General features: G+C 44.6%; 3 protein-coding genes across 3 annotated transcripts; all 3 read left to right on the top strand.

Moving 5' to 3' along the window:
- Window positions 1-7,372: 7,372 nt before the first annotated feature.
- Window positions 7,373-8,506, top strand: LOC112981152 (uncharacterized). The gene has a single exon (XM_064525415.1). It carries the CDS (start codon window positions 7,373-7,375, stop codon window positions 8,504-8,506), a length of 1,134 nt encoding a protein of 377 aa, XP_064381485.1.
- Window positions 8,507-9,461: 955 nt separating this feature from the next.
- On the top strand, window positions 9,462-10,095 carry LOC112981134 (actin-related protein T2-like). Its single transcript, XM_026096535.2, is given in 2 exon segments — window positions 9,462-9,568; window positions 9,570-10,095. Coding segments are annotated over 2 exon segments (633 nt in total).
- Window positions 10,096-10,888: 793 nt separating this feature from the next.
- LOC112981153 (uncharacterized) lies at window positions 10,889-12,022 on the top strand. The gene has a single exon (XM_026096569.2). It carries the CDS (start codon window positions 10,889-10,891, stop codon window positions 12,020-12,022), a length of 1,134 nt encoding a protein of 377 aa, XP_025952354.2.
- Window positions 12,023-16,591: the final 4,569 nt, after the last annotated feature.

Here is a 16,591-nt window from a genome sequence, read left to right as displayed (position 1 = left end):
TCCTGCATACTTCATGGGAACGCTTTCCACTTGTCGCTTTCATACCTCAGACACAGCTTTTAACAATTTGTGCATAAACCCAAGCCCAACAGCCATTGGAATTAAAGCAGCAATGAGTTTCCAGGACAGTTTGTTATGTATTCAATGCTGAATTAACAGTTTTCCAAGAGTAAGGGAGCCCTGCTTTTCCTTTTTCCCACCGTTCAGCCTCAAAGCTCCCAGCACCTCTGATTTTTTTTGTAAATGCTCTTACCTGTGCAGACATGGAGCCACACATGTAACAGGGAACAGCACATGCGAGCTGTAAGCAGATGCCGGATGGCCAGCTGCAGGCCGTGTCTCCACACCACCCACCTGTGCTGAAGCGGTCTGATTTGCCTGAGTGGGGGAGAGGATGCTTGCAGGATTATAAGTTTCGCTTTGCTTTTATTTTCCTGTCGAATGTTATTATTTGTACTGGTGCTGAAAGGTACCAGGTACAATTTGGAATTTCCCATCGGTCGAGATGCAGGAGATGGTGTGCGAGATTATTGCAATGGTTTTATAGGTGGTCACTGCAGTACAGAGCTGCAGAGACAACGCTTATGGTCCGACAGGAGGTAGGAGAACTGGAAATAGCCTGTGCGTCTCTTGGCTACTGTACCAGTGTCTCAATTCTAGAATCTTCCCTTCTTGCCATTAGTATTCTGGGGCAACCTGTAGGAGAAGGAGTTATTTGAGAGAGTGGAGCCACGAGGCCTCAGTTATACCATTTCCCCAGGAAAGGCAAATTTGTGGCTGAATGATTGGAGTTCAGCTTAGCGAAATTATTTTACCTGATTCAGAGCATTCATACAATTAGGAATAACAATCTTTTCCTGGACTTCTGTCCAGTTTTAAGTAATCAAGTCCATTATTTTAAAAATGTGAATTTCTGCTATGAGTTTTATTTATGCATAATTTATATCATTTCCTAGGTATAGATCTTATTTTCTTTTCTCCAAAATGGAAAATGACACATGAACTCTGAGTGGTTCTTGGATGCTGAATTCCAAACCGTTTCATTAAATTTGAATCCCAGTGGGGTCAGCACCTTCCCAGTTGTTCATCACTTGCAGGGTTTATTACAGTTTAGATGATACTATTAAATCCAGCCACCCCCAGAGATACTGGTTAGACTTTGTGAAATTCAAGAGTAGGAGACCACAAAAGAACCCCCAAAGCTGTTACAGTTTAGCAATGCAGTAATTTAAGTTTCCTTTAAAAGGACAGTGAGTTGTAATCTTTTATATAGTTTATAATTTATGTACAATATCAATTTCCCTCTCTCCAATAGCTTTTAGGAACTAGAAAATAAACATATTTTCCCCACTGACTTAGATCCTTTTTTCTATTTAGCAAGCATTGATTTTACTCCCTTCCCCAGTGTTTTTGTTTGCAGCCAAAATTAACCATCTTTTTGGCTTTGCCTTCCCGAGGACCTGGTCCAGGGGTGTTAACGGGAGCGGGCCCGGGCGGAGGAGAGCTGCCGCCTCCTCCCCGGTGCTGGCCCGTGGAGCTGCCCACGATGCCACCAAGGAGGTTAGGCGCCGAAAGGGTCTTAGAGCCAGTACAGGGAGTCCAGGCCTGCCTGGTGGCTTAGTGCGACTTTAATAAGGTCGTGCAGTTACGACAGTAGACACTAAGAAACAGAGTTCTGAAACGCTTTTGTTTTGTGCCGAATGGTGGAGGGCCCAACCTTCCCGGCTCCGAGCTGCTTGCTGAGACCTGTCTGTGGCCCAGCACCGCCGGCAGCGGCAGGACACGTGCCTCCCGGGCGACTGATGGCATCCACCATCGGCAGGCAGCGACCCTGCCGGCTGGACTGGGCACGACTGCCGGCGGGTGGCAAGGCCCCGCCACGGGCCCGAAGCGGAAGCGCCAGGCAGTCTCCTGCTGCTCAGGAGTCACAGCTGGGCCAGGCTGCCTTCGCAGGCCGGGAGGGACCGAGGCGTTCGTAGCTCAGCCCCGGCCAGGGGAGGAAGGGTGCCGCGACCCCTTCCGACGGGTGAGTGTCTGAACTCCTCCAAAAACCTCCCTCGCTGCAGATTAAGCCAGTGGGCTGACGTCTGGAGGTGAGAGGGAAGCCTCCTCTGGGCCAGGCTGTCCTGGGAGCAGTTCACCCTGCGTGTGCCCCGGCCTCAGTGTTAGGAGAGCCGCGCGCTCAGGGTTAACTGCTCGGTTTGACGGGGAACTCCGTATCGCAAGTCAAGGACCTGCAAAGAAAACTGAAAAAGAGGATTTTGGCCATGTGGTGCTCATAAAAACAAATGCAAGAGGTTTCGATAGTATATGAAATCTGTGGATTGTTGTTTTACGTTTAGAATGTGTTGAATATTAAAAAAAAAACTCAACAGGAGTTTAAAAAAGCAAAGGCAAGTGAGTCAGCAAGAAGATGTAAAACCATCGGGAAAGGCAGAGTTTGTTTTCATATGGGGATTACTGTAAACACCAGGAGTGCATGGTAACAATTTGTAGCCCATGTGTTTTGAAATATCATAACTGGTGTCAATAAACACATTAAAATTTGACTTCAAAGAGCATTGTGGATCTTTGGAGTGTCACGAAGACATTGCAAAATGGGAATTTTAGGTGGAAACAAGTATGGGAGCAATCAAACACAGCTCCTGTGTGAAGAAAGGGATCCTATCGAGTTGTTAGAGCTAAGCATCTGTGATGGTGATTACTGCTTCTTACTGGCTACAAACTGCACTCAGCCCCTGATTCCTTCCACACTGTCACCCTTGCCTTCCACCCTGGCCTGCTCGTTTGCCTCATCCACCTGTTGTGTCTCATTTTTCAGACCGAATTCTCCAGAGCAGAGCCTGCCATTTGCTCTTTATTTCCATAGCCCCTAGGTTAGCCTGACTGATTTCCATGTGCTATGTCAATATAAATAATAAATTCATTTTGTGTCTCTACCAGGATGATTTGTGGCACAGATAAAGTGTTGTCTTTACGTTCTGACAGGCTGACTTGGTAAGGGTTTCTGGTGTCACTGCAGCATTTGATGCATTTTTAATACTTCCAGGCACTGTGAACCACTGGTCCAAGCTTTTAGGATGTGGAGAAGATGCTGCTGAGCAGCCTCCCTTCCCTGTGAATGGTGGTATTCTGAACAGAAATATTTTGCTGCTTACTGAAGCCCTCCTCACTTAAACTTCCCCTGGATAGAAATACCCTCTTTTCCTCATATTTTCCCTTGAAACATATGTTTCTGATGCATTTGGATTCACTCTATGAGTCCATTGCAATTTATTACACAAATCACATGTATGCTCCTGGGAGACGTGTCTACAACTGTGATCTTTCAACTCTGTAAGAATAGACTTCTAAAATGTAAGCTTGGCTAGTGTGATGGATAAACCCCTTGGTTTGTTTCTGGGATATCCTCAAGTGCTGGGGTACCAAAAGTGCTGCAGCACTACTATACATACAAAGGCAATATTCTTCTGCTTACATGACTCACTCTCTGCCTTGAGATTTATGCCATCACATGCCAGTCTCTTGTTCTTTCTTATTATTTTCTCCTCGTTACTGTATTTAGCCTATCTGAGGTCAAAAAGCCTTCCCTGGAGTTACAGCTAAATACCAACTATTCATTTTACATCTGCATGCAGCAAAGATACTGCAAAAAAATTTCTCAGCTCTAGTAGCAAGAGATAGTCCCCAACCTAGGCTTGTTATCTTTATGCCTATACCTAGTTGCAGCTAAATAAAAGGTACACATATATATGCTGGAATGATGCCACAGGAATGATTACTGAGGAAGTTTGATTATAAGAAGTGAGATACGGAAATATGTTTTCTTTGAAGCTGCATGGCAATCAGAAAGTTTCGGCTTAAAATCCACTTGGAAAGCTGTATTGGTCACCCTGTTGACAGACAGGCTGTCACAGGGCTTTCTTAGCCAACAGCCTGGCATCTGTCCTCCCCATTCACTGAAGGAAAAAAGCAAACTGTAAGCCAAGATGCCGAAAATGCTGCTGTAAGCAGCATTTTAGGGAGGATTCAAAACAAGGATGGAGATGAGAGGAGGTAGAGCAGGAAGAGGGAGTTTGGAGGTGTGCCGCGATAAAGTGGCAGGTACATCTTGCCTAAGAAAGCTCAGTTATTTGGTGGAGAAATTTATGCCAATTCATTAAGTTACTTGTCAAGGTTGTGATGGATATGGCAGGTCTTGCTTGGAGCAGCATGTCTGAGATTTCCTAAGAGCTGAATTAGCCAAAGAAACGCAGTTGCCTGTAGAAAATTGAGAAAGAGTCAGAGTGGAGTGAGTTTGGAGTATGACCAGATCTCTTGTGTTTGTCCCCTTTCTATGAAACAGAGAATATCATGATTGTCTGGGTTTCATGGAAGGTTTCTCTGATGAAAATTAGTATTTCAGAGGTTTCCCCTGTATTTGGTGTACTATAATTATGTCATCTCCACTGCTGCCCTGTTCTGTGCCTGCTCTGAGTTAGGTTACACTCAGAGAACAGTCAGCTGTGGATGACAGGGCCTACATAAAAGCAATGAGAATACAGAGAACATACCAAAATAACCTGGTGCAGAAAAGGATAGAGAGAAGCATTTCTCAGTCAGTCTCTGGTCCTACTTGTCTCCCTCTTTCTTTGGTAACACCTAGGTTTAGAAAGACTTTTATCCCTGTTGCTACAGAGGTTACACGCTAAATCAGGTTGCTGGGGTTTTCAGGCAAACAGGTATGTGGGCATACGGCCTCTGAGTTACCGTGGGGCCTGCTGTTCCTTTTCCCTACCTCCTGTTTCACCCCAGGTACGCTCAGACCTTCTGAAGGGGCTCACCGCCCCTTTCTAGGTGCTGGCCAGTCTGGCCTGATGCCCTCAGCGCCTGGCCTGAGCTGCACTTTTGTCTCCGGTAGTAAGTGGATAGAGGACTGCTATGGAGGAAGGACGAGGCTTGGCTTGCTGGGGGGAGCCATTTCTGTGCAGGCGACATGGTCAATAAAGCCCAAAGCCATGTACAGGCCAGCAAGTGAAAATGTGTGCTTAGCACTGACGTATGTTATAGGTAAGCAAGAGTGGCCTATAAACAACATGTTTAACTATCTATGAATGTTTACAATCCAATGTCTTTGGGACAGAGCTCGCATGTTTGGTATGTCATGAAAATACTGCGTTTCCAGTGCACCTCTCAGCTTCAAATTTACATGCAATCGCAGTGAGAGGTGGCAAACAGTGTATGCCATCGAGTTAAGGCATTCGCAGCTACTGTGAAAGGAATTTGGTTGTCTCAGTCCTGTTCCTGATGTCTCCCTCCGCACTGACAGCGCCTGCTAAACTTCAAAGGCGAAAGGCAGAGGGGCTCTCGGAAAACAAGCTCTCTCCTTTCCGGAGCCAAGTCCTGTCGTGTCAGGTTAAGCTGTACTGCCAGGGGAACATGCAAAACTTTTGTGGCCTCGAGGTGCCTCTCTTCTGTGAGCTGAGATCTTCAGTTTGCACTGAGCACAAATAGCAAATTCACCTATGTTCTTACAAAGCCTATAGTAACAAAGTTAATTCATACATGCCCTTGTTAAGGTGATTTATGACAGAACCAGTGTGTGGGACTAGATGAGCATTCCCGTGTCTAGGTCGAACCTCCATTTAATAATCACAGTCAATATTCCCTTGTTTTAATACTACACATCATGTTCAAAACTGAATACTTCACTGTAAGCTGCATGCAGACCATGCTGGATTAAATGGGGCTTCCAGTGTGATGACTATAACAACCTCTTAAATGATTAGGACACCTGTTGACATTAATATAGAAGCATGCATGAAAATAAGTGTGCCACACACTGCAATATATGTACACAAATAATAAGAGGATTAGAGAAATTGCTAAAATGGATAGAGTGGCATTTAACATGAGCATGTCTGGAATCTAAGCAAAATGGAAATAACATACACAGAGCTGATCCCTTGTTAGATGGCTTCTTTTTTTTTTTCCAGTAGTTTGTCTGGGGCATAAAAGTGGCTGCACCAGGAGATCATTTGCTTACATTTAAAATTTTTTGTTTAATATATATCTTTGCTTGGAATCTGCCTCTGATTCATAGCCACCTTCATTTAGTAGCTGGCACCTTTACCATGCAAGCTGCAAGAAAAAGTAATTAAATTTAATAGAAGCCACCCTCACTTTGAAGCTGACTTGGATTTAGAGCCACAGGGAGAAGCAATTAAACTGCAGCAGCCGTGGATTTGCAATGAAGTTATATAGTGATTTTTTTAGGAGGAATTTTTCTCTCTAAGTGGGTTTGGATTGTCAGATCTGATTGGATTCAAAGGTATAGCCAGAAATTTCCTTCTTTGGGAAATTTTCTCTTGAAGCAAAAGAAAAGAAATTAAGTAGATATGAAACACAGTCAGTTGTGAAGGTCTAGGGTATTGTAAATCCTTTTGAACAAACTTCCAAAGAAGAGTTTGTTCTTCTTCAGCAAAGTGCTGGGTGGGAAAGCTAAGCACAGACAGAGGACATCCGCACGTCTTCTTTATTTACAAGCAGGCCAGCTTAGCAGCAGCCCAGGCTGTAGGTGTGTTAGGGAAAGGCGTTTCTTTGCACCAGAAGGTACTACAGGCATTGTTTAAAGCTGCCAGTGTTTTTTAAAGCAGCAAGAGTCAGAAAGTATTTTTTTTGTGTGATTTCACCAGCGAATAGTATTTAAATTAAGTAACAAGGACAGAAAAAAAGACTCTGGAATGCCATTGCCAGTGCCGGACATAGTCCTAACTATTTAAAAATATTTTTTGAGAATTTCCTATAAAGGATTAGAGAGGATTCAGTGACAAATATCTGCTTCTGATGCAGATACTATTCAGAAAAGCAAATGGACAATTCTGTTAATACTTACGAGGAAGTGAAGTTTTCCTAATCTTCACCGACTCTTGGAAGTATTTGTAGACTCTTAGCTAAGCCAGAGGCACGTGTGAAAAATTTAATTGTCGTCATGCATGTATTTTGCAAAACATGCTTTTATTTTCTGATAAGAGTTGGTTTTAGGTTCAGTACAGGGATACATTTCATGGTCCATGACCTATGGATCAGAGTAGGTGAACTGACAGTCTTCTGACTGGAGACACAGTAAAGCTACACTGACCGTTTTTAAGGAAGCACCTGGGATCGGATGACTCACTGGGAAAACATATTATTATATCACTGGCCATTATGAGGTAGCTGGGGGCAGACATGTTAGAAACAGCAAGCTACGCGTCCCTGAAAAGACTCCCTGGCAATGGTGACCAGCCTGCGAAAGGGGGCCGGGAAGACAGCGCCGCGTGTGACGTCAGCCCTCCCCGCGGTGCCCTGGGCTCCCCGAAGCGGCTCGTGGGGAGCCACCGGCTCTGCAAGGATGTTCGACCCCAACATTTTGGATGTCCCAGCTGTAATCTTTGACAATGGATCCGGGTTATGCAAGGCAGGTATTGCAGGTGACAGTGCTCCAAGGTCAGTTATTACAGCAATTGTTGGTCGCTCAAAAGCCAAAGCTACGATGCTGGGAGCCGGACAGAAAGAATATTACATTGGAGAAGAAGCTCAGTCCAAAAGAGGGGTCCTGTCTCTGAATTATCCGATTGACCATGGCACAGTTACATCCTGGGATGACATGGAAAGGATCTGGAGACATGTGTATGAGTGTGAGCTGAGAATCAAAGCTAGTGAAAGGCCAGTGCTGCTGACTGAGGCCCCACTCAATCCTCTACAGAACCGAGAAAAGATGACAGAGATCATGTTTGAAGGCTTTATGGTGCCCGCTATGTATGTTGCAGTCCAGGCAACTCTGGCACTCTATGCCTCAGCACGTACCACTGGAATAGTCATGGACAGTGGGGATGGTGTTACCCACACTGTCCCCATATATGAAGGATATTGTTTACCCCATGCTGTCTCCAGGCTGGATATTGCTGGCCGGGATATCACTGAATACTTTATGAGGCTCCTTTTGGAGAGTGGGCACTCTTTTGTTAGCACAGCTGAAAGGGAAATTGTGAGAGATATCAAGGAGAAGTTGTGCTATGTGGCTTCAGACCCCACCCAAGAAATGAAAACAAAACCAGAAGAAATCATGAAAGAATACAGACTGCCTGACGGCAATGTCATTAAGATAGGCAATCAGCTCTTTCGTGCCCCAGAGACCCTTTTCATGCCTGCAAACATTGGAGTTGAAGCCCCCGGCGTGCACAAAATGATCTTCAATAGCGTCATGAAGTGTGACATTGATGTGCGCAGGAATCTTTATGGCAACATCCTGCTCTCAGGTGGGTCCACTCTCTTCCCTGGCCTGGATGAGCGGATCCTGAAGGAGATGCAGCTACAAGTGCCTCCTGGCATGTCTGTGAGGATCATTGCTCCCCCAGAGAGGAAATACTCTGTATGGATTGGGGCCTCCATCCTCACCTGCCTGACGTCTTTCAAACAAATGTGGGTCACTGTGAGTGATTACAAGGATTTTGGGGCAGCCGTAGTCCACCGGAAATGCTTTTAAGGAGAATGCCAGACCAAATGAATATAGCATGAGCAAGAAACCCTGCTGAGGGCTGACTGGCCTAAAAGGTGCTACAGTTGTTTGTGTGTTTATTGGCTGACAAAACCTTTACGAAAATAAAACATTAAACGCGTTGGTAACGAGGACTTTGAGACATCTTACTGGTTATTGTCCCCAGGGTGGGCACAGTATGTTCCCGCCTCCCTCATTTCACAGCTTGGAGCCTTGTCTGCTTTCTCTCTTCCAAACCCTTACCCTGTGGTTGGGAACTGGAGTCATAACAAGACACCATTGCTGTTTTCTTGCCTGGTTTAAGAGATTAATCTAGAGTGATTAGAGCTATTGTCGCTGCTTCCACAACACTTCTAGCCCCAACCACTCTTGCTGATGTCATCAGACTAGCATTGGGACTACTTTATAATATTGGGACTGCTGCAAGTGGGCATGTGGGAGTCTGGTTTTGAGCTTGGGATTTAAATTCTACCACAGCCTTTCAGTAGCAGCTTCTGCATGAAATTAGTCAGGATCCCACATTTTAAAAACTGAAATTAAAATGAAGTTAGATTATATTCAAGGCATTTTAGATCTTTAATAGGTGTAAAAAGCAGAAAGATTTTCAAGCAGTTAGAAACATTTTCTGAATGATTTCCTAGAAAAAATGACTAGATGACTTAGTAGACTAAAGGGGTGCATAAACTGTAATGGTCATCAAACAATCAGTGCCTAGGCCATTCATTGTTATGTGTTGCAAGAGTAACTCTTGAGTACCACATGAGCAAAGGTTAACAGTTGTGAACGCTGGCCAGGGAGAGAGGAGTCACATCTATCTTTTGGACTGGTAGGACTTGTCTCGTGAAACCAAAAAGCTGCGTTTAGGAGACAGATCTTCCAACCTTTACAACTAAGCTTTCCAGGCTCGGTCTTTGCGTAAAACTATTAAGGGGATGTTGTTGGAATGTTTAATTCAAAAGCTTTGGATATTTCAGCTCTTATTTTTGACAGTGGGTCCCAGGTGTGTGAGGCTGGGCTCTCAGGAGAATCTGGCCCAAGCATATTATTCAGTGTATCCTACGGAAGAAGCGTCAGTGTCAGAAGAGAGTCAGAAGGAATGGTATGTGGGAGAGGAAGCCCAGCACAAACAGGAGGTGTTGTCTTTGAATTATCCCGTTGCAAAGGGCATAGTTACCTTATGGGATGACATGGAGAGGATTTGGATGCACAGCTATGCACATGAGGTGGCAATACAAACAACTGAGAGACCAGTGCTAATGACTGAGAGCCCTCTGAGCCCTCTAGAGAACAGAGAAAAACTAATACAGTTGCTACTCAAAAGGTTCAAGGTGCCTGCCTTTCATGTGTCTGCCCAAGCCATCCTGTCACTCTGTGCCTCAGCGCACATCACAGGCCTAGTCATAGACAGCAGGCATAGTGTGACGCACCCGATGCCAGTCTATGAAGGATACTGCTTACCCCATGCGGTCTCGAGGCTGGACATTGCAGGCAGGGACATCACAGAGCTGCTCGCAAAGCTGTTTTTGGAAACTAAACCTTGTTATGCAAAATCTATGGAAAAGAACAGTTTTTTGTAGAAGACCTCAAGGATTGCACTGTGTGACTACAGAGCCAGAGCAGGAGATGTCCAAGAAACCAGGAAGCATACAGGCCGCCCAGCAGAACTGCTGTGGGGATTGGCACTCTGCTTTTCCAAGCATCTGAGGTCCTCTTTGAGCCATGCAGAACTGGCAGTGAGGGAGCCAGCCTTCCTAGGATGATTTCTCACAGTGTTAAGAAATGTGATGGCAGCAATTGTAACATTTTGTATAGGAACGAGGTGCTGTCTGGAGACTCATCTCTCTTTTACAGATTAGTCAAGTGGATTTTAAAGGGATTAGAATATCAGGTCCCCAGAGGTGTTCCTATAAAGGTTATAGGCCCTAGAGACAGACAGTTTTCTTCCTGGATTGGTGTTTTCCTGAGCAGCTTCAAGCGAATGTGGATTGCTGCAGCTGACTACAAAGAGTTTGGCCCTGGCATTGTAAATAGAAGATGCCTGTAAGGGGGCTTAAATAAACCCAGCTGTGATCTAGGTTAGACATAAAAAGGGAGAGTTCATGCTTTTGCTAGTTAAAATGAATTGGCTTTATTTCTCCTGCCTTTCAGCTAACAGTGCTATAATAAATCGGAGTTCAGTTTGACACATGGGAGATGCTCCTGGCCTTTCTTGAGGAAGCAGTATTGTCAGTGCAGCAACGGAGGGTTGTGAGCTCAGAGGAATTGTGCCCGTTTGTGACTCGGGGATCTAGAGCATTTGGCTCAATGTTCTGTGTCAGCAGCTGCTGCCAGGGAGAGAGCTGCTGCGAGACAGCCCCTGTCCTGCAGAGAATGTCTGACCCTGCAGCCACCGGGACCCCGGCAGTGATTTTTGACAATGGCTCTGGACAGTGTAAGGCTGGTCTGTCAGGAGAGCGGGCACCCCGTTCGGTTATTTCTACTGTTGTGGGATACCCGAAATCCAAACTGGTCATGTGTGGAGCTGGTCACAAGGACTATTATATCGGGGAGGAAGCCCAGTCCAAAAGGGGCATCTTGTCTTTTACTTACCCAGTGGAACGTGGAATAGTTACATCCTGGGATGACATGGAGAAGATTTGGAGATATCTATATAAATATGAACTCAGAATGAAACCCAGTGAGAGGCCAGCACTGCTGACCGAGACACCTCTCAATCCTCTGTCCCACCGAGAAAATATGGCTGAGACCATGTTTGAGAGCTTCCGGGTGCCTGCTCTTTTCGTGGCTCTTCCGGCACTAACAGCCCTTTATGCCTGTGCCCGAACAACTGGGCTAGTGCTGGACAGTGGCGATGGTGTTACTGTCACGGTGCCTGTCTACGAGGGCCATTGCTTGATACAAGGCATCACCAGGCTGGATTTTGCAGGCAGAGATGTAACTCAGTACCTTGCTAGGCTCCTTTTGGAGACTGGGCATTCTTTTGTAAGCACAGCAGAGAGAGAAATTGTGAGGGATATGAAGGAGAAGCTGTGCTATGTGGCTTTAGATCCTAGCCAAAAAATGCAGGAAGAGCCTGCAAAACTTATACGTGAGTACCTTCTCCCTGATGGAAATGCAGTCAAGGCAGGAGACCACCTATTCCGAGCTCCTGAAGCACTTTTTGTGCCTGCTGAGGCAGGCGTCCCTGCAGCAGGGGTTGGGGGGATGGTCCTCCAGAGCATCGCCAAATGTGCTGGGCGTATCCAGCCGGACATCCTAAGGAATGTGCTGTTATCAGGCGGATCAACTCTTTTCCGAGGTTTCAAAGAGAGGCTTCTGAAAGAGCTAAAGACACGAATTCCCCACACAACTCCTGTCAAGATCATCTCACCAAGAGATAGGATGTGCTCCGTGTGGATTGGTGCTTCTGTCCTTACCAGCTTAACAGCATTTAGAAATATGTGGGTCACCAGGGAAGACTATAATGAGGTTGGACCAACCGTTCTCCAGAGAAAGTGCTTTTGAAAACTATGACTATCCAGGAAATTTTTTTAAGTGCTGATCTGAACAGCTGGAGAGCAGCTAATAAATCAGAGCAAAAATAATTGATTTGTAGTAAGTGATTTTATAGCTTGGTAAAGAAGTATCCCTTGTGCATTGGATTAAAGAAAGAGTCCTTGTTCAGAGCATTTTTGCTATCCAAGACGTTGGTTTTAATTCTAGAAATGTGTTGATCCCTGCTAGAACTGCAAACGGTTTGTCGGACTTTTAAACACTTGAGAACAAGCCACCTCCATCCTATGCCCATGGGGTCTGGCTCTCTGCCATTCACCATAAACTTCCAAAGAGTGGAAAAGAGACCTCTGATGGAGAAATAGAGGGCTCAGGGGTGTTGCTGACCCTTCGCCGTAGCACTGGAGATCCCTTGTAGTAGTCTTGGAGAAGCCCAGAAAGGACTGAGCTTCTAAATTTGTTTTTGCACATGCAATGAAAATAGGCTGATCTGGCTGTTAAAGCAGAGCTCTCAGACCTAGAACACGTCTATGCTATTAGTGGCCTTGCCATGTGATTCACTCTGACACACCATGTAAAACACGGTTTGTCCTCCTGCAGGATTTAGCTAATCCTCTAGCATAAAGACTATGTGAGACTTCATTTAGATAGCTTAATATAAGGTTAATTAAGATTAGTAAAACAATCAGAGAGCATGGGGTGAAAGATAGTTATTTTGGTTTTATTCTAGGAGATCTCTGAAGAAAATTTCTAGTGTCAGGCATCTAAGAGAAGGTGAAGACAGCTGTCCCTAGCTGACACTGATTTTCTTTTGGGAAAACCTGAACATGTTAGGAGAAATTACTGTTTCATTAACTCATCAGTGAGAGCTAGGGAAACTGAGAAAATAATCCTGCAAGTATTTGTGTGAATTACTAAACAAATCTGCCTTACTGAGCTCAGCATTATTATATTTATTATATTTTATAAATAATTCCAGCAAACAAGCTTACCTAGAATAAATATCATGAATAACTGATTGGATTTCTGAAGGGAATTGTGAAATTCATAGCAAAGTTGTGAATTTTTAGTATTGAAATTTGCATTCAAAATAAAGTTTGAAATTGATGCAGTTTTCGAGATCACCTTTATCCACATCTGCAAATGTACATACTGCATCCAGTCAGGCAATAGGCATCTTGTTACAATTTATGAAACTAATTTGCACCGTGATTTATATATTGTTCAAAAATTATTTGAAAAATATTTGAAGATGCATCTGAGAACTTTGTGAGTTTGTTCTAGACCAACATGAAAACAAGATAAGAGCTGAAATCTGTATTGTTAGTTATTCAGTACAGTGTCTGGGTATTTTCATTCAGTGCTAGAGATGAATCTTCAAACTCATTGATGCCCTCTGCTGCCTTGGGACTGATTAGTCATGCCTCATCTCACCTCCCTGCCCTCTGAAGAATCACAACATTGTTTTCCCTTTCTATAAGACATTTGCAAATGCAGGCTGGCACAACTAGCTCCTTGCTCAGTTCTCCCCAGAGCCCTGCAGCACTTCCTCAGCAGGGCAAGGGGAAAGTAAAAAGAGCTGGAGGAGCCAGCTGTGAAGAACTGTGGGAAAGGAGGTGGAGGACAGTTCATAGATGAGTCCAGAATCGCGAGGGGGTTTTTCGTACCTACACTGCAAAGTGTGAAGTATAGGAAAAGAGTTGGGTGCAGAGCAGGCTTAGCTCACATTTTTTTGATTGCTCTCAGCAGGGTGTATAACACAGCACATGTTCCTCCCAGAACATATTTATAAGGGTTGAGGGTGTAGGTGATAGCAGGATATGGACAACATGCAAAGAACCTACAGTATAGCTCTACCCATGTGAAGTCTACGTAAGGGATCAGTGTCTGAAGTAGACAGCAGCAGTATTAGTAATGCCATCTGTCAGCAATCCTGCCCCATACGATGTGATTACTGCTCATTATGGAGGAGTTTTTCCAGGGACTGCTCTGGATAATCCAGTAAAACAGAAAGGATCATGTCAGAAATGACTGTCCTTTGCATCAGCCAGGTACTTTTTCCACAGCTCCCCTGACTGTGCCAGCTGCACTTCTCCGAATGTGTGTGGTGGTTTGCCAGTACACTGACACGTCCAGCAGCAACTTCAGCAAGACCCTCTTAACCTCATTTTCCCCAATGATCAGAGTTAAAGAATAAAGCAGAGTCTGGAGTCAAACACATAGCTTTTCTGCTCCACTTGGGCCCTAAGGCTTCAGATGGTTGAGATATGTATTATTCCATCAAGTTAATGCGAGTACTCAGAGCGCTTTTAGAGCTGTTATGAAGTCTGAATCAGCAATCTTGGATCTTTCTTCTATTACAGTATGTTACCTTTTAGCAGCCCACTGGAAATGTGTAAACAAACGAGGTACAACTGTAGACAGTTTAAATATTTTACAGCTCACTGACTTCCATATGAGGAGGGATTTGCAGTTACTTAAGTGTTTAGACTCCTGCTCCAATAATCTAATGCAGATAAAAATGCAAACAACAGCGTGCTGGAAGGCAGGGGAAACCTGAGAGAATGGTGCAACTCAAGGTTGTTGTCAGGACAGAGAAAAGAAAGATGAAAAGAATGATAACCCCGCAAACACAGATACAGGCACAAGATGTGTTTGGAGTGACACCTAGCCGGGCTGTATGTGTGCTTTTAGTAAGATTTGGCCCTTAGAGAACAAGATATTGCCTGATGTAATCCAGTAATACACTGATACCAAAACTGTTTTACATCAGGGAACCTGGTTCAGCTCCTCCCAGTTGAAAAATCATTCAACAAACCATTATTACAGGCATGTAACACCCACACTATTGGTTTGGGCTGGCTGTTTCCATTTACCTGTGAGACATGACTTTGTTCAAGGACATAGAACAAGATAGCGTAACTTGGCACATGCTCCAAGAGTCTAGACTTCCTATCAACCTCTTCAGTCTTTTGATCACCTTGTGTATCAGAATCATTGTGCTGGGCACTGTGAGTGAATTCATTACTTTATTTATATTTCATTTTTACATTGAAGAGGTCTGAGGTCTTAATCATTTGGGACCACGTCCCCTAGGTTCTTATGCCATAGAAAATGAGTTGGAGGAATACTTCCTTTAATCTCTTTCCACCCATGTTCTATCTGTCCTCTGGATACATATAGGACTTTGCTTGCGAATGCCTGTCGCCTTTCTGACCTCAAGAAGGGAACTAATCTGGTGAGTATGGGAGTGGTCACAGGGACTGAAGAGAGCTGAGTTAATTCCTAGATTTAGCAGTGATTCCTTGTGGAATGAGGAGTCTAATCTCGGGCGAATCAGTTGAGTGTTCCCACTCATAAAAACCCTTCTTCGGGTCCATCCTGTACTTCTCCTGCAAGCTGGTTGGGGAAAGTGCTGTTTCTTGCGACCTGCCAGGCCCAGCACCCTGCAGTGCTGCACTGGGCTGGCTCACAAAGTGACAGCCACCATGCATTACCCTTCTCCAAGGCAAACCCAACTTCAAGAGCCCATATCAATGCAAAGATCTGGGACTTTGAGGCCACAAAATCAGAAACACAAAATCTTTTGTGAAGTTTGCATAAACATCTCAACCTGCTCTTGGCAATTTTCACCTCCCTCCCCAAGTCTCATTTAAGTTTCAATCCAGCAGCAGCTCTTTATTTTCTTTTAAATGTCAAACAATTCATCATTTTGCACTTTTCACATTCCCTGTGAATCTAAAGGTTTTATTGGTATGCAGTATTGTCAGCCTGGGACAATGCGTACTGATTACCCAAAACAATGTGGTTCTTGTCACCCTGCCCATTTTTGGGTTGCAAGCTCTTGAGAAATGTATAAGGACTCTTGCTTTTGCTCTCTCTCCCCCCCGTTATCATATGCACAGTGAAAAGCTGGGGTTCAAATGTACACCAGACAAATAATGATTATCTTTATTATACAAATCTCTTGTCCCCTGCCTTCATCCGTGTTGAGCGGTGTGAGCACACTGCTGTAAAAGGTGACCTCATCCCTACTTTGCAGATAGGTCACAAGGCGGATGTTGGTGGGCAGGTGTTTCTGAAAGCAGCTGGGTAGAGAGTGCAAAATGTATCTCTTCAGAAGGGGCATAGAGGAAGGCAGGGAAATGAGCCCTTTGACTTCCCCACATATGACTTTGCTTAGAGCATAGTACAGAGATACCTGAAGTTGCAGAGGTCCAAAAATGCAGCACATACTGTCTTACCATGTGAGTGCTGGTAGCCAGGCTTAGCAAGCAAGGCCAGGTCTGAATTGTCCAGGTAAATATGGTGTTTCTTCACCATGCGTGGTCAGAATGAAGTGATAACAGCAGGCTAGTGCATGCAGCCTACCACTTACAAAAATAATCGTTGCTTTTAGGAACATGGCCGTTGTCAAGTAAGCTCAGCAATGTGACCACAGAGATCAATAGCTATCTCAAAGACTAGCTGAGACCCAGTGCAGTCAAGGATGCCTAAGAATTAAGTGGTAAGGCAAAGAGTCCCACAGTCGACAGACTTCTCCAGGGTGTGAAAAAAAGCTCTACCGTCATGTAGACGTGT

The sequence above is a fragment of the Dromaius novaehollandiae genome, chromosome 24 (genome assembly GCF_036370855.1).
Source record: "Dromaius novaehollandiae isolate bDroNov1 chromosome 24, bDroNov1.hap1, whole genome shotgun sequence".
In the NCBI taxonomy this organism is placed as follows: domain Eukaryota; kingdom Metazoa; phylum Chordata; class Aves; order Casuariiformes; family Dromaiidae; genus Dromaius; species Dromaius novaehollandiae.
Note: the sequence above shows the minus strand (reverse complement) of the source record. Positions and strands in the feature narration are given on the sequence as shown.

Coding starts and splice junctions, on each gene's coding strand:
- LOC112981153 (XM_026096569.2), top strand. CDS start 10,889: ATGTCTGACCCTGCAGCCACCGGGACCCCGGCAGTGATTTTTGACAAT.
- LOC112981152 (XM_064525415.1), top strand. CDS start 7,373: ATGTTCGACCCCAACATTTTGGATGTCCCAGCTGTAATCTTTGACAAT.